This window comes from Notamacropus eugenii, chromosome 4 (genome assembly GCF_028372415.1).
Source record: "Notamacropus eugenii isolate mMacEug1 chromosome 4, mMacEug1.pri_v2, whole genome shotgun sequence".
NCBI classification, from domain to species: domain Eukaryota; kingdom Metazoa; phylum Chordata; class Mammalia; order Diprotodontia; family Macropodidae; genus Notamacropus; species Notamacropus eugenii.
Genome location: NC_092875.1, coordinates 41,040,226 through 41,058,583, shown reverse-complemented (window position 1 = coordinate 41,058,583; position 18,358 = coordinate 41,040,226). Strand labels below are relative to the sequence as shown.

The following is an 18,358-nucleotide window of genomic DNA, read 5'->3' as shown; positions in this document are numbered from 1 at the left end:
GGACCACAATAGCAGTCTTCTAATATCTGACGGGCTTGCATGCAGAAGAAGGATTTGATCAGGTTAGTCTCCAAAGACAGAACTAGGAACAATGGCTGCCAATAGAAGAAAAGTATATTTAGCCTTAGTGTAAATATAATGGGGAAACTGGCCAACAAAGGCCAAGTCTTAACACTGATCCTAAATTAATGAAGTACTGACATTAGCCCTGGCCCCAAAATCAAAGTCACCCAAGTGGCAGAGCAAGGATCCCAACCCAGACCCTCCATGGTGCCTTCACATTCAGAGATTCTGAAATTCCAAACCTGATTCCAGAACTTTGTCTATTGCGCACACTGACTTTACTTATTATTCTCCCAAGGTTCCTCAGGTTTGGTTAACAACTAGCTTAGATCAAACAGCCCAGCATTTGCCTAAACCCTTCTTTAACCTATTTGTATTTCCTGCTTGTTCCAATTCTCAGGGTAACAGATTTCTAGGTCTCATCCCACACCATGTAAAATGAGTCCTCCTTTTATTTTTCTGCCTACATCCTGGATTTATTCTCTTCTAGGAATCCAGGATTTTGAGTAAGCATGTCAATCCTTCACGCCGCTTACCCTCTGTGGAGCACTTTTCACACTCATGATCTCATCTGATCCTCCCAACCATCCTGTAAAGGAGAGGGAGAAAGGGACTAATATCCACTCCTTGTCAGATAGGACAACTGAGACCTAGAATGGTGAATTTGCCTAACATCACATGGCCAGTTTGTGGCAGAGAGGGTATAGACCCCAATGCTCCTGCCTCCTTTCTTAATTCCACAAGTTGCCAAGCTAGGGAACAATTCTCATCTCCTTCTTTAACCTCTTCCTGGTTCTATAGATAGAAATGATGCCATTATGAAGTGCTCAAGTCTCAAAATACATATTTTGTTGATTCACTTTATAACTCTCATTTTGAAATAACATGCCCCCAAGCAGGACTCTCTTGTAACAAAAGCCTTCAGTTTTCCAGACTAAAAACTCCTTTGTGACCCAGGGCAAGTTGCTCATCCTCTCTGGGCTGGGCTGCTCTATGTGGTAGCAGGCTTTTCCTCAGACCAAACCTTAATTTTACTTTTCTGCAACTTCTTTCTACTCCTCCCAGTTCAGCTTTCTGGAATGAAGTAAATTAAGCCTCTCTTCCACATGAAATAGGGAAGAGAGCTCTAAAGTCTCTTCCACCTCTAAATCTACCATTCTCTCATCTTGGGTCTTTCTGGGTACACTCTCAATGAGGTCCTAGATCACTGCTCACTCTTTCTTCTCCTTTTAAGCCTCACCATCACCCACAAGGAACCAGAACTCTGCCTCTAAACATAAAGAAGGCAGAATCTAAGCATCCCAGGCAATGTCCCCCACCCAAGAATGAACTGTCCCATACATGCAGGCTTGACTGGCTAAAAGAAATTCAGGCCATGTGGAGGAAATTAAGCAAGGAGCTGAATCACACTCCACCGCCTTCTTCTCTCAGTTGCCATGGGAAACCGTATGTCGGGGGTTGTTTGCTGGAGGCAACAGTTTGTGGTCTCTGTGCCAGTACAAAGGAGAGCAATTAGGAGGAGGTGGGGATGGTGGGGAGAGTCTGAGGAGAGGAGAGAGTGGGCAGAGTCTGAGAATAGTGTAAATGAAGAGCTGGGCCTGCAGACCGTGTGCTGTGAGGTGACCTTGGACAGCTCCCTTCCCTTTTCTAGGAATCCATTTTCTCATTAGCAAAATAAGGGCAAGAAGTAGCCTGGCATAGGAGAGATCCAGCCTCAATGCCAGGAAACACTGGTTCAAATTCAACCTCTGACACATACTGGCTGTATGACTTTGGCCAAGTCCCTTAGCTTAGTTACTTATAGGCTTCTGATATGCATGGGTGGTGGGACTTTCTACATGGGAGTTCCCTATGTGGATGAAATCACAAGCATGAAGTGAAGCAACAGCAACAAACAATCCATATTTAGATATGGATAGGATGGTTTCTTAGGTTTCTTCAAGCTCTTGGTTCCCATTCACTCCCTTTGCTGATGAACACAGCTAGAGAAAATCCCAAAACCAAGTTGATTGGGTCTTCTCCAAATTCAAGTTATATGATCTGAACTGGGCCCTCACTGCAGCAAGACAATAATTCAACCCCTCTGTGCAACTCTGCCTCACTTAAATCCAGTTTATGCAGAAGTCAACACATCACCCTGTGATGTCATTGGCTGTCTTCAAAAACCAAGGACCACCAACAACAACCATACAATCAGTTCACTACTGCACTCTCCAAGTAGCTGTTCCAAATCTTTTCATCTCTCCTCAAGCCCCTGCCACTGATTATAAGTGTGACTGGGTAATAATAATGCTTATAATCATCATCATAATACAGTTAACATTAAAACTTTAACATTTAACTCTAAAGCCACCCAAGAATTTTGCAAACATTAATTCATTTGATCTTCATGACAACTCTGAGAGGTAGGTATTATTCTTATACCCATTTTAAAGATGAGGAAAATGAGGGCAAGAGCAGTTAAGTGGCTTGCCCATGATCTCACTGCTAGTAAGTTTTAGAGGCAGGATTTGAACATAGGTCTTCCTGACTCTGAGTCACAGGAGCACAGAATACAGATTTTAAAATAGCAGAGACCTTAAATATCATCTGGTCCAACACTTTCCAGATGAGGAAACCAGGTCCCAGAAAGATCCAGGGAAATCAAATGAGCTGACATATCTAATGTGCTTTGAAATCTTCAAAGCATCATATGAATATTCACTATTATTAAAATTAGAGGGTTGGGTTTAGAATCAGAAAGACCTGATTTCAAATCCTGTCTCAGACACTTACCAACTGTGTGACCCTGGGGAAGTTACTTAACCTCTGCCTCAGTTTTCTCAACTGTAAAAACTGGATCATAATGGAACCTACTTTTCAGGGTTGTTGTGAGGATCAAATTAGATAATCTAATGTACTTGTGTAAATTTTAAAACACTATGTGACTGTGAGCTAATATTATTAGTAGTATTATTACCACTTGAAATCACGTGTAGGTAACAGAGCCAAGATTAGACCCAGGTACTCTACTCTTTTCACTGTGACATGTTGCCTTGATTCTAACTACAAGACCATGCTATCTCACAGATTAAAGGGGATCTTTAAAATCATATTGTCCAACCCCCGCATTTCACATAGAGGGAAAATGAGGCCAAGAAAAGAGTAACTCATCGAAGGTGACACAGCAAGAGTAGTAAAAGTAGAATTCAAACTCATCTTCTGTCTCCAAATCTTGTGTTCTTTCCACCTCACCTTGCTGCCTTCTTCTCTTTTCCTCAATTATTTCTTTAGCTTGGAACATCCTGACTTCCTTCAAGACTCAGTTTAAATGTGACCTTCTGTAGGACAGCCTTTCTCCATGCCCTCCCCTAGGTGCTACAGCCTTCTACTATGAGGTTGCATTCCATCTACTCCATATGCATCTGGTATGTACCGATTTATGCCCGTATCATCACCCCCAATGGAAGGTAAGCCCCTGAGGGCAGGGACTGTTTTGGCCTTGTGTATCCCTATCCTTGGTCTAATTTGTATCCTTTCCTTGAGGCTTATGCAAACTCCCATTTTGAAAATCATGGTGCTTCTCATCTCTGATGATCTTGTCTTCATTCCAATGTCAACAAATTCAAATCCTGCCACTTATTTGGCAAGTCATAGGACCTCTTTTGGTTCTCGGTGTCGAGTCATAGTGGCCTCGTCACTCTTCCTTATAGAGAGAGACAATCCTCCATCTTTCCATCTAATGCCATGGCCCAGATCTGTTGCCCATTCCCAGGCATAGTAAATCCTTAGTAAATACTTGTACGTTGACCTATAAAATGAAAGGGGTGGACTATATAACACTAAGGATCCTTCTAGCTCTCAATATATTATCCCACTGAACTTAGTGCCACATGAGGTCTGAGAAAGAAGGTCATTCCTGACTGGAGGGGATCATTATCATGAACCTTAAAACTGCTTAACCCACAGTGAGCCATGGGACAATTTCACTTAGAGTAGTAAAATGAGGAGATTGGACTCAGTAACTTCAGAGTTGCCTTCCAGCTATAGATCCATGCATGATCCTATTCTTAGGTCTCAATTCCCTCATCTATAAAGTGGGTGGAGGGGGGACTCAGTGACCTCTGAGGCCTCTTCCCTCTATCTCTAGCTCCATGATCCTACAATCCAGACCCACCCCCTCCCAGGGTAGGTAGGGGACCTCACTAATCTGCATATTTCCTTCCACAGTTGAAGATTTGGGGGAATGTAATTTGAGCAGATTCACATAAAATGCTGCTTCAGCTGTTGCCCATTTTGGCTAATGCTTACAGTGGCTGCTTGATGGAGGCATGAGTTAGTGCTGATTATGCCACATAATGTATATTATATTTCAATACCCAATTAACCCAGTCAAGGATGGTGCCCTCTCCATCAAAAGCACATTGGTTTTTTCCAGCCACCGCCTGTGTACTGTTTGTCAATAGAGAGCCCCTACCCAAAAAGGCACCCACTAGTTATTGCCAGCTACCTCGCCACAGTGAGCTCTTCCCTAGGAACAAAGAAATCTTAAGACCTTCAGATCACCAAGTCCTCTTTCCTCAAAAGCTCACAAAGCACTTTTTCTGCATTGGCTCCTTGGGATGAAGCCTTTATAGAACACACAGACACCCTGTGCCAAGTAAGGGCAGGCATTACTCCTCATTTGCAGATGAGAAGCTATACAAATCATCCAAGAGGGAGGTAGGATTGGAGGCCAGGTCTTCTTGACTCCCTGTCCAGTACCCAACCCACTGCACCACACTGTCTCTACTGAACCCCTGGGTACTTGATACCCTGCCCAAATCATCAGTCATAGTCACTGACAGACATTTATTAAGCACCAGGTGTGTACAGATCACCAAGGGACAGGAAAAGCTTTTTATTTTTTAGTCCAGGGGTGGGGAACCCACAGCCTTGAGGCCACATGTGGCTTTCTGGGTCCTTGGGTGAGGTCTTTTGACTGAGTCCAAGTTTTATAGAACAAATCCTTTTATTAAGGGAATTTGGTCTGTGAAGTTTGGATTCAGTCAAAGGGTCACACTTGAGGACCTAGAAGGTCATGTGGCCTTGAAGCCACAGAATCCCCACTCCCCGGTAGTCGATCAGAATGTCCAGCTCTTTGTGACCTCATTTGGCTTTTTCTTGGTGGAAATACTGGAGTGGTTTGTCACTTCCTTCTCCAGCTCATTTTACAGATGAAGAAACTGAGGCAAATAGGATTAAGTAACCTGTCCAGAGTCACAGCTAATAAGTGTTTAAGGCTGGATTTGAACTCAGAAGGATGAGTCTGACTCCAATTCTGGCACTCTATGCACTATGTCACCACCTAGCTGGTCTGCAAATAGATACACATAAATTAACCTACTAGCCACTTTTAAAAACCCGCTCCTCATTCCACACCTATGGTCTCCCACCTCTCTGCTTGTTTCATTTTCACTGCCAGAGTTCTCAGAAACCAGGATTTCCACCATTATTATCAACCACTTTATAAGTGCCTATTGTGTGTCAAACACAGCCCACCTCCCCAGACTTCTTACAGATTTCTCGGCTTCATGCAGTCCCCATTCTATCCAAAATGGCCTACATACTGGGACATGACATCTGTCACTTCCATGCCTTTATGTAGGTAGGCCCCCATACCTAGAATGTTCTCCCCACCTCATCTCTTCCTATCATTAGCTTCTTTCAAGGCTCTGCTATATTAAGCTTCCAACCTGAAGCTTTTTATTGATTCTTCTTCCCCTCTCAACTGTATAACAGCAATAATAGTAACAATATTTATATGGCACTTTAAGATTTACAAAACACTTTCCAAATATTATCTCATTTTATCCTCATAACCCTGGAAGGTAGGTGCTATTATTAATTCCACTTTACAGATGAGGATACTAAGGTAAACAGAGGTTAAGTGACTTGCCTGAGGTCACAAAGATAATACGTCTGAGGCTAGATTTGAACCCAGGTTTTCTAACTCCAGGACACTGTGCCACCTAACTGCCCAAATGCTTATTTATTGATTATTTCTTGACTAACCAACTTAACCCAAATCACATAGAGACTAAAAGCCTCAGTTCCAGTGCCCTCAGCATCTTCCAATGCCACTGGGGGATCGCTAATTAACTCAATCTCATGATGAAGGAGTAAATGTTTGTACAATGAATGAGGGGCGTAAAAAGACTTGGGAGGGAACATGCCAAGGTGCTGAGTGAGAGCCCATATGAAGATACTGTAAAGATGGAGGGTGGGGCCCATTCCTTATTCCTGCAGGCTCATTAAGTATTTAATGGCATCCGACACCCAATGGCATCACACAACTTAATCTAAGCTTTGGAGAAAATTCCACCATGCCCTCCTTCCTCCTGTAGCTGAACATCCTTCAAATGGCCCATTCTAAGGAACTCACAGGTCACCCTCTGGAATTCGTTACTATATGATAGTTACTAATGAAGTAACTGACAATAAGAAGACTTAATCTCCCTCCCCCAAAATGAACTCTTCCTTCTTCCAAATTTCCCCATTACTACTGAGGACAGGACCATCCTCCCCCTGACCCAGACTGATGACATCACTGGAATCCTCACTCCTCACTCTCTCTTACCTTACACATCCACCCTACTGTGAAGTCATTTACTTTCTACCTTCATGCAGGTAGAAGGCTTGAGACTTGAAGGAAAAACTTTCTAATAATTACACCTACTCAGAGATGGCCTGGGCTCCCTCAGAAGTCACCCCACCCCATTGGGAGGGGTCTCCAAGCAGCATTCTGGGGGTCATTTATTAACTATGTTGTAAAGATTCTATCAGGTACAGGTTGAATTAGATGAGCTGAGAGTCCTCTTCCAGGTCAGTGATTCTATAATAGAAATGATTCCACGATACCTATTTTACAGATGAGCAGGAGAAAATAACTTGCCCAGGTTCAGACAGCTAGTGAATATCTGAGGCAGGATCTGAATTCAGGCCTTCCTGACTCTAACTCAATCATGCTATGCACTGGGCCACCTAGCTGCCTCATCAAGGAGTAGGCTGATTGTATAGCATGGTAGACTGTGATAAGCACTGGGCTTGTAACCAGACACCTTGAGTTCAAGCCTGGCCCCAATACTTACTAGCTGGGTGTCTACAGGAAAGTCAAGTAACCTCTCTGAGAGTCAGTTTCCTGTTCTGTAAAACTAGAATGATATCCTTGAGCCTCTCAGAATCCAAATCCTAACTGAAACCTAGGGTGGCAGTGAGACAGCCTGGGAATATTATTGTCAGTACTCTCTGTCCACCAGGTCAGTTTGGATACTATCAATAAATCCCATAGTGAGATCAACTGAGTATAGGATTCTGTCTCTGTTGTTTTAAATTCCAGATCAGAGTTGCAGACCAACTAAGATCATTTGTACACACACACACACACACACACACACACACACCATTATAATACTCCAGCACCTCATGATTTCATCACTGTGGGTATTCCTTCCAGAGATGCAGATGGCAGCCTATCCATGCCTGCCCATTCATTATGTCTCTTGCTCATGTCCTCCCATAAATTCACAGAAAACTATTTCCAATCTCCACCTTCTATGAGTGCATTTGTAGTCTTAGCTGATCCTTCTCATTGAATTTTAAAAGTGAGATGGCAGATTAGCTCTGTCATGGGCACAGACCCAATCAGAAGACCTGGCAAGGGATATAGCACATCCTCGCTGCCCTCCCCAAAGAGGGAAGGAAAATTAAAGTTCCCAACCCTGAATTGAGGATGAAAAGAATGCTGAGTTAGACAGGGTTAAATGACACTTTTGAACTTTTTCACAAGATTTTTTTCATGGTAAGCTTCCTCCCCATCTTCCCATTGTGAGGCAGAAGAGTTCACAGACCCAAATTTACTTAATGGACATGAGGTTTTCCCCATAATTTTTATAAATTGATTCATACACATTACATACAAGTTTTCAAATGGTTTTGGATGGATGAACGAGTGAATGAATGAACGCACTAAGGCTGCCCGACTGCTTGTAGGAATCTATAGAGAATCATTTCGCAAAACAAGACATTTTATGAATAGATTTTCACATTCAGATGTTCAAATGTAGGTTTTGCATAGTGTGGGTTGTATTAGCTCAGGATTTTAATTGCCAAGTTGGATCAAAAGAAGAAAGTTACAATCAGTGCTCAATCAATGAATATACTTGAGGAAGAAGCTGGAGCATCAGAGTGTGTGTGTAACCCCCAAGATTTTCAAAAGAATGCTCTGCAGATCCTATCTTTCCACTATCAGGAAAGTCTTTTGAAAGAAGTGAAAGGCTAATGAGGTTGACAGAGAGAGAGAGAGAGAGAGAGAGAGAGAGAGAGAGAGAGAGAGAGAGAGAGAGAGAGAGAGAGAGAGAGAGAGAAGGAATGAGGAAGGAGGGAGGGAGAGAGAAATGAGGGAGAAAAAGAGGAAGAGAAGAAGGGAGGAGAAAAGGAATGAGGAAAGAAAATAGGAAGGGAGAGAGAGGAAAAGAAGGAAGAAAGGGGAAAAGGAAGGATGGAGAGGCAGAGAAAAGGGGGAAGGAAGGAAGGAAGGAAGGAAGGAAGGAAGGAAGGAAGGAAGGAAGGAAGGAAGGAAGGAAGGAAGGAAGGAAGGAAGGAAGAAAAAAAGGAAGGGAAGGAGGGAGGGAGGAAAGGAGGAAGGGAGAGTTAAATAGACCAAGTTAGAAAAAATTTGGTCTACCTTATAGAACCAAATGAATCCATTTCAAACCTCTGAAGTTACTCTTTTTTTCTATAACTTGGGCATGGAATAGGAAAAACAATGAAAGAATCTGCTTGGTTCATGTTTCACTAATCCATGAAATTATACCTGTCACAGTAATTTAGTTTTATTAACACTATTTTTTGCTTTGTGTTGAACTGTTGAATTTCACAAAAGCTGTAGGTCTCAAGTTAATTAACACTGTGAACTTTTTCTTTGTGAGATTAGGTTTAATATTTTGGGATTAATTAAAGTATGCAAATGGAAACTCCTGAAAGATCGGTTCCAGATTTTCAAATATTGTAGCACTTAAGGTAAATATTTGCCTTTGATCTTTACTTTCATTTGCTCTGGGGCTAAGAACAGGACTGAACATATATTTCTTTGGAGAAGTTTGTGCTGCAGTTTTACTATTCAGTTATCAAAAGTAGAAGCAAAAAATTACTCCAAAGACAAGTGCCATTTATTGCTATTTAAGATTTCAAAGAGCTTTATGGAAATTGTATCCTTTGAACCTTATTATTACCACTTTTTAAAGTAGGTACCTTAGATATTATCATTCCCATTTTATACATGAGCAAACTGAGGCTAGAGAAGCAAAGTGACTTTCTCAGGGTCACATGACTGAGAAGCAGCAGTATCGGGATTTTGCTAACGCCAAGCCCAGTATCTATGTCTTATGCCAGGAGACCCTTTCCAAGCTTTGTAACTTAATTCTGACTTTCCATTCAGAACCATCATCAGGTTACTGAGGTTTCTGAACATGTCCAAAGTTGACAGAATGGGCTGGGTTCCAGCAACAAAAACACAAATCTATCCCTGCCTGCCTTCAAATCATTCAGCGTCCCGCTCCGAGTCCGTCCTATAGCTTTCCCCGGGGTGTCATCCCTGGGCATGCTTTCTGCATCTGTTTTATTTTTCTAATCTTTCCTCTCCTCCCTTCTGCAGTTTGACCCCTTTATCGCATGCTTATTCATCTTCATTACTCACCATTTCCTCACAATGAGGGCTCATTAAAACATTTTAAATTAAGACCTTTCCGCTGTCCTCACAGAGTGCACCGGCTCCTTTCTTTACACCACTTTTTAAATTCTTATCGTGGTGTTTCAGGCAGTTTGTACATTATATTCTATTAAAACTCCGTTCCATCCAGCCTTGTCACAATTTGGAGATTACAGCTCTCGGCAGCAAGGTTTGTTAGGAATATATTCATAAATTCACCTTGTTAGCAGCCCAGCACATTCCAGGAGCCATTTTTTCAAATCTCATTTGATAACACAGTTTAACAAAAAGTATAAAAAGGACTGATTATTTATTTATATTGTGGAATGTATTTTACAGGGTTATTGGATAGGCATAAATTGTCCGTCCCAGGTAGAGATGCGTGGCATTTTGGACAACTAAAGAGAGGTCAAATTAGAAATGCAAAGAAAGAGAGTAAAGGAGAAGGTATTAGGACATTCTCAATGGAGGTGAATAAAAAGCAGAAAACTGCTGGTGGAAAGAGAACTCTTCCCACTGGCAGAAAACTAGCACCTAATTTACTGGTACATCCACCTTGACACAATGTGCTCTCCTGGAAAGAACACTGGATTTGGAGTCAAAGAATGTAGCTTTGCATCTTGAGTTTGCTACTTTCTGGGTGACCTTGGGAAAATTGCCACCCTTCTCTGGACCTGCCTTCTTATAAGCAAAATGAAGGCATTGGATCAGAGGACCATTCTGGTCTCTTCTAGTTCTGAATCTATGACACCATATATTATGTCTACTAAAGGGACCACAAGTTTTGTTCATACAGAACAAAGAATGATGGTATTTCCTCTAGGAGGGTCATTTTATTTTAAATGAGCCATTTTTGTTGTATATGTTGTTTCAGTCATGTCCAGCTCTCCATGACTATATTTGGGGTTTTCTTGGCAAAGATAATGGAGTGGTTTTCCATTTCCTTCTCCAGCTCATTGGACAAGTGAGGCAAACAGGGTCACACAGCTAGTATCTGAGGCCAGATTTTAACTCATATCTTTCTCACTCCATGACCATCTCTCTATTCACTGAACCACCTATAGATACTATACTTTTATTCATGCTGTTTTAAATTGATTATAGCTTTTTCAATTGTCGTGACACATTTCTGTCTCACTGAATTTATGGTCCACTGATACCCTCAGGTGTCTTTCTTGAGAACTGTTGTCTAGCCATATCTTTCATCCTTAAACAGTAAAATTTATCTTTTTTAGTCCAAATGTACATGTTCAGACCTATCCCTATTAAAACTGCACTTACTAGATTAAGTTTAGAATTATCCTTACTGAGTAGTGGCCCACATTTGTTAAGAGAACTAGCTGGGACTAGAAATGTAGTCTGTGGCCTCCCTCAGGTGGGAAGCTAGCAGCTCCATGTGTAAATCAAACCTGTGACCTTAACCTAATTGTCACCAACTCTAAGTCATATTAAGAGCTTACTGAAGGTAGAATGCAGTTTACACTCCATTGTCAGCAGTAACTGACTCTTCATCAGCTTCTGCACCTTCACTCAACCGTACAAATCCTTTTCCAAAATCATCAAGCCACAAAAAGAGTGTTATTTCCCAAGCCCACCACTCCTGCTTATCTTGCTAAGCTTAGAGAATTTGCCTGCAACATCAGTAGCTGAATCAGCACACTGCCTCAAATGTGTCTATGCACACACAGCTGTTTGGAGCTGTTTTTCAGCACCAACATCCTGGTTGCATGTGTAGACACAGCCTCAGAGACCGCCACTTATCCATGTGAAGATGTCCTTGAAAAGGTAATAGATTGAGAGAAATTCATTTATTTTTGGTCCAATCAATTGTGAAATCTTATTGTTTATAACTTTACAACATCTTTCATATATGTCCCCTTCTTTCCACTTGCCCAGTTGCGACCCCATTTTGGATCCTCATCACCTCTTACCTTCTGATTGGTCCTCATGCCTCAAGTTCCTCCCCCCTCTATTCCTTCCTCCACTCAACTGTCAAAATTATTTTTCCAACGTGCAGATCTGACCATGTTACCCCTTCCTCTCATTCAATGAACTCCAATGACTCCCTATTACCTCCAGAATCAATTAAAAAATACACAATTTGGCATTTAAAGCCCTTACAATCTGACTCATTCCCATCTTTCCAATTTTCTTACACTTTACATTCTACGCACTTCAAAGACACTGACCTTGTTTCTTACCCAAGATTCACCATCTCCCATCTCCACACCTTTGCTCTGGCTATTTTCTATGCCTAGAATGCTCTCCACCTCTTGGTTGCTCTGGCTTCTCTAAAGACTCAGTTTAAATCCTAACTTCTATAGAAGGCCTTTTTTTATCCTCCTATCTCCTTTCTCCTTCCCCTCTGAGGTTACCTTCTATCTTCTCTGTATATATCTTGCATGTTACATACAATAGATTTTTTATGTAGCAGGTGAAAGAGGAAATGACTGAAGAAACAAAGGTTCGAGCTTCTGATCACATCAATTTACTAAGCAATCCATGCCAACAGCATAACAAATCAGAACCCATAGCCTTCCTCAGCTTTGGTACCAGGTGGAAGGGGACACAGACTTTCATACATAAAAACAATTATTCAAATAAAACCAATTAATTAAAGGAAACAATTAACCAGGATAAAAAATTAGGTCATCTGATTTCTAATTGGAAGAAAGATTAGGGACTTTACAAGTTAGGAGAGGGAGAATGAACAGGTACAATTCCTTGAAATCAGAAAAAGAGGTGTCTTACTTTCCAAAAGTTCCTGTATTCAATCAAAAGAACAAGGAAACAGTAAATGACTGATCTTTACAGGGTCAGCTTTCAGATAAGACATAGGAGCTGCTTGAAATGTATAATTGTGAGAAAACCCCATGCACCAATCTTCAAAACTGACCAGGTTTTTGGTCAGCATAACTTAGGCCCACTATGTGCCACGCACTATGTTAAGCACTTTACAATCATTATCTAATCTGATCCTCATAATAACTCTGGGAGTTAGGTGTTGTTTCATTCCCATGTTATAGATGAGGAAACTAGGATGGACAGAGGGTAAGTGACTTGCCCAGAGTCACACAAGTAGTAAGTACATGAAGCTGGATTTGAACTATTACTCCAGGTCTAGTATTCTATCCACTGAGCCATGCTTATCCAATGACTGAATGAATGTTTTGCTATCTGATTTTATTAATATTTATTACTATTGGACCTCCTGTCTGATTTTCATTTTTCTCCCCCTGATATTTCATCTCCCACCTCCCTACATTTGCACAAGCCAGTCCCGATGCCTGGAATGGTCTCCCTCCTAATCTCAGCCTGTCAGAATTTTTGTCTTCCATCAAAAATGCTTAAAGGTGACACTAAGACTACACTTCCTCCATGAAGACTTCTTTGATTCCCTTGCACACCCCTCCCTCACTTAGAACAAAGTCAAGTGCAAGTGATCATCATTTGTCTGACGTCATTGTCTTCTTCAAAAACAAAGGATGAACACAACAACGTGTAGAACCCATATATGATTGCAAGCCAAAGGGAGAAATGTTGAGGGGAAGGGAAATGCCAAGGATGAATCAAAATAGAATTGTTTAAACCACCCCAAGGTATGTTTCCTTTCCTTTAAAAAAAGTCTGGGTTTTTCCCCAGGTAAGTAAAACTTTTTCTTTCCAACTCTGGTAGCCAATGAGAGGTAAATAGCAAACAGTATTTACATGTCAAATAGAAGCAGCTTTGGGGTAACAGGAGGAATTCACCTTCACTTCAAAGGATAGTAGAAGAACTTTAAGGAGACAGATGCAAGAGGACCAAGTGAATGACAGTGGTATGTGAACAGGAGCATGTAGGGGAAAGTGGGGAGGTAATTATTAGAGCCATAGAACCTGGGTATCTTCATCACTCCCCACCAGGGAAAAGTAGATAGACAGAGAGAAGGGAGGAAGGGAGGAAGGAAGGAAGGAAGGAAGGAAGGAAGGAAGGAAGGAAGGAAGGAAGGAAGGAAGGAAGGAAGGAAGGAAGGAAGGAAGGAAGGAAAGAAGGAAGGGAGGGAGGGAGGGAGGGAGGGAGGAAGGAAGGAAGGAAGGTTCTGCTCACTGAGCCCAACAGAACAAGTAAGGTCCCTCCTCCAAATGACAGCCCTTCAAATACCTGAAAATAGTTAGTGGATACCCCTCTGAATCTTCTCTTTTCCAGGCTAAATATGCCCAGTTCCTCCAACCAATCTCCTTCTATCAAGGACTCAAGGTCCTTCACCATCCTATTATCCCACCTCTGACTCATTAAAATGGTTTGTCATCAACGGCATTTAAGCAAGGGAGGTGGGGAGAGGGGAGTAGGGGCAAAGATAATGACTCTAAGAGTGCCATGATGATAGGAGAAAGGGATAAACTTCTGGTTTCTAACAAAGCATGGCAGCCAATTGAGGACTGACTAGCTTCCTCTGGAATCTAATGGGTCTTGGCTTTTTTTTCCAATCATTGCAGCATGGCAATAAGCCAAAATGATGTCTGTGGGACATATTGCACAAAGTGCTAACAAAAAATTATCCAACAGCTATTGCAATCTAAAAACCCATCTCCCTCAGTCCTCCTAAATCATTTCTATTTCCCCCATTTTAATCCATGACCCCTTACCGTCATCTGTATAGCCATAGTGTTGTCCAACTACGCACCCCCAGCAACTCTGAGCTGGATAATTTCTGTCCCATGCCACATCTGTAATTAGGTCGTTTATGAATAAAAAGCCCAAAGAAGAAAGCTTGGTGCAATAACATATCCACATAATGTAGCTATTCAGGAGCTATATGGCTGCCACTATGCTGATGAGCTAGAAAGACAGCAATTCTATTAGCCATAAAGAAGACCCATCAGAAAAATGAATGCATTACTTCTCTATCAGCTACCACAGGCCTCCTGGCACAGGAGTGTCCGGCCCTTTCTTACCTGCTCTCGGTATCTGAAATATGGCCCACACACACAAGGGTTGCCGTTGTCTGCACCTCTCCATTGTCAATTTCCTCCTGGATCTCCCATTCATCTTCATTGCTGACTCTCACCGCCATGATCTTGAGCCTGGGAGCAGCTTTTATGCTGTTAGAGACAACAAAACAAACCACTTCATTAGCACCAAATACATTGTGTATGATGGGACAAGGACTCATCACAGTGGGAAATGAGGCTTCCACAGCCACCCTTCCCTTAAAGACACATGGGGAAAATGGCAGAAAGTGGTTGGGCCTATAACAATCATTTGCATTACACACAGTTGAAGCACAGGTCTCCCAACATGAGATGGAGGTTAATTCTCTCCTAAAGCAATACATTGGAAACCTGAACACTCTCCATTTTTCTGGCACCAGGCTGATATAAATGAAACATGTGCCTTGATAAAAATTTATTTAATTTGCAATGTTTTATCCTCCAGATAGAGATGAGGATGTGTCCGTCACTAAGTACCATAAATAGGTACACACAGGGTTACTTCACCTAAATAATGATGAGAAGGAGGTAGATGTGCCACCAAGCTCGAATTCTATACATATCTTCTATGTATTTAATTATTTACATGTTTTCTCCCCACCAGAATGGAAACTCTTTGAAGATAGGGATTATTGCTTTTCTTTGTATCCCTGGGATTTAGCGCAATGCTTGGCAAACAGTGAGAGCTTAATAAAATGTTTGTTGACTAACCAGCAAAACAAAGTTGAGACCTCTTGTCACTGACAAGTCACCATAGATGTCCCCCCAACAGAAAATATAAGTCCAGCTCAGACATAAGAAGCCCAGTTGGGCCACTAGAGATTTATGGCATGTGAAGAGCTCATTTCCTGACAAAGAGAAACAGGGAGCAAAGCCCTTCTGCCATCAAAAAGGGGGACAAGGAGAGTTCAGTGTCCTCAATGGCAGGTTGACTCCCCCACCTCTTTTTTATTGTTCCCAGAATGGCTCTCAGGCAACTACAGAAATGAGAATCAGTCCCCACTGTCATGGCAGAGTCTTCATTTGTAGAGTTCAAGTTGTCCAAATGCAATCTTGGGATTTCCATCTGGTGCATAATTAGAATGAAACCTTACCTACTGTGATTTTCCCTACTCCTCCATCGTGCCCCCCACCACCAGCCCACCACCACTGCTGCCATGACTTAATTAATTTTAAGTATAGTCAAGAGGGACTGCTTAGACTTCTGATGAAATGAAACCACAGAACTGAAGTTTAGCCAGTCTTCTTAGCAGGGAATTGTGATTGGCTTTCCCTCTGCTTCCCTGGGGCCAATGGGAGCTAGTGTTCAAGGAGCTTTTTAACTTAGTGAGTGATGGATGCTTTCCCTGCATCACTTTTTACACAATGCCAAGGGAGATGCTACCTTCGGGAACATAGTCTCAGTAGAGTTAATGCCAGGTAACTGATTTCTCTTCTTGCTTCCCTCCTACCCCATGCATTAAAAATCCTTCCCTGCTTGAAGCCTGAGTGGCTCCTTCCCTTTGGTATTTATCAGGTAGTACTGTGCATTACTTTCTTATGCTCCCAATTAGACTGTTAGCAAAGACTTCCAGCAGCTGGCACAGTCCTCTGCATGCAGTGGGTGTTCATCTGCTGAATCTGAAGGATGCAGAGAAAAGCAATCAGTAAATTCATGTCAGATCTTCCTTGTTTTCTTTGTGGAGGGAAGAGATGATGGGTATAGAACAGACAACTGCGGGTGAAGTGGACAGACTGTTGGACCTGGAATCTCTAAGATTTGAATTTGAATCTCACCCCAGAAGCTTTCCTCTGGGACCCTGAGCAAGTCTCTTAGACTCTCTGGCCTTAATGTCCTCTTCTGGAAAATGGAAGGAAAAACAGCACCTACTCCATGATACTGTCATGAGGATTAATGCTCTGCAGATCTTAAGGCATCATAGAAATACTAGCTATTACTACAGATGGTGTCAGGTTCTAGTCATATGTTCCCTGAACTATTTGGTTTGGTTTTTCTCCTTTCTTTTCTTTGATCTTTTGTTACGAGAGACGGTTTTCCAGGTCGGGGGAGGGAAGGGATAGATTCTGAAATTAAAGTGATGTGAAAATAAAAGATTAATAAAGAAAATAAAATGCTACAAATGCATGCATGGGTTTCATTTGCACCTCATTCCCTCAGTGTTCCCTTACACCTCCATTCTACTCTGAGGGTCCTTCTTTTCTGGTTTGACTTTTTGGTTTTTGTTAAAGGGTCCAGCCTTTGTCTCACTTCTCAAAAAGGCCTATTCACTGAATTGGTGTTGCCTCACTTAGCTTAAAAGGGCCAAGGTCTCCCACTGCATCCTGAGTCATTTCTAGTCTCCCTTATCAATATCTGGCCACTGGATCCAGGTGGCTCTGGAGGAGAAAGTGAGGCTGTTGACTTGGCACCACCCTCCCTAATTCAAATCAAAGTTGATTGCAAGTCATATTATCATTTCCCTGATGTCGTAGTTTTATTTGAGCACAAAGGACAAAGCACACACAACCTACGTTAGGAAGAAAGGTAAATATTGGCCAAGCCAGGGTCATCGCTATGAAACATGAGAGAAACAGGTGATGGAGCTTCTAGGACCTAGAGTCAGGAAGGCCTGAGTTCAAATCTGCTCTCAGACACTTACTAACTGTTTGACCTGAACAAGGCATCTCATCTCTGTTTGCCTTGATTTTCTTTGCTATATAAATGTTATTATTGTTATTTTAGGCCCATTTGAATGAATGCAAAAACCAACAATCTCTAAGGTCTCTTCAGGTTCTAAAGTTTTGTGATTAATTTTGACAAAATGAAGCACAAATGGATTAAGTTTCTAATTGTTCTTAGCTGGCATAGGTAAGCACTAGTGGGAGAGAGAAAGAGAGGAGAAGGAAGAGACAGTGAGAGGGAAGGAAAGAGAGAAACAGAGACAGAGAGAGAAGAGAGAAGGGGAGGTCAGGGAAAAGGAGAGAAAGAGACAGAAATGGGAAGGAACAGATGAAAAGAAAGATGGATATTAAAACAGACAAACAAAAGTACAGATAGATGGAAAGATGAATGGATGAACAAAAAGATAGATGGATGGAGAAGTGGACAGACGGATAAAAAGTGGACAGACAGAAAAACAGACAGATGGACAGAAAATCATGTGTATGGGTGAATGAACAGAGAGATGGATGAATAAGTGAATAGATAGATGGATGAATGGATGGATGGATAGATGGATGGATGGATGGATGGATGGATGGATGGATGGATGGATGGATGGATGGATGGAAGTAAAGACAACCCCTGTCCTCAAGGAGCTTATGATCTAATGAGGAGAGAACCTATATAGAGCAATAACTCCTAGAAAGGAGTATTTTGGCCTCAGAAATCATCAGGATGTTAAGTGAAGTTACAGAGAAGGAAATGGTTATACCCTTTCCAATAACAGTGATGGTAAGTTCCAGAACTGGAAACTGGGAATAGGTGGAGATTGAAAGGATAACAAAGCATGGCCAGAGCTGGCCTGGATATCATGAGGATCAGAGCAGTGGGAGATCCCAGGAAAGGTGTGTTGGAGCTGAAAGAATCCAGTTCTCCAGAACATAATTTTTTAATACA

General features: G+C 41.9%; 1 protein-coding gene across 1 annotated transcript in view; it reads right to left on the bottom strand.

Annotated features, from left to right (window-relative positions):
- The window catches only part of TMEM132B (transmembrane protein 132B), a 469,297-nt gene that overhangs the window by 370,304 nt on the left and 80,635 nt on the right, over positions 1–18,358 (bottom strand). The window contains exon 2 of the mRNA XM_072600715.1: positions 14,725–14,871. Coding sequence (XP_072456816.1) covers positions 14,725–14,871 — 147 coding nt within the window. The remainder of the gene's footprint in view (positions 1–14,724; positions 14,872–18,358) is intronic.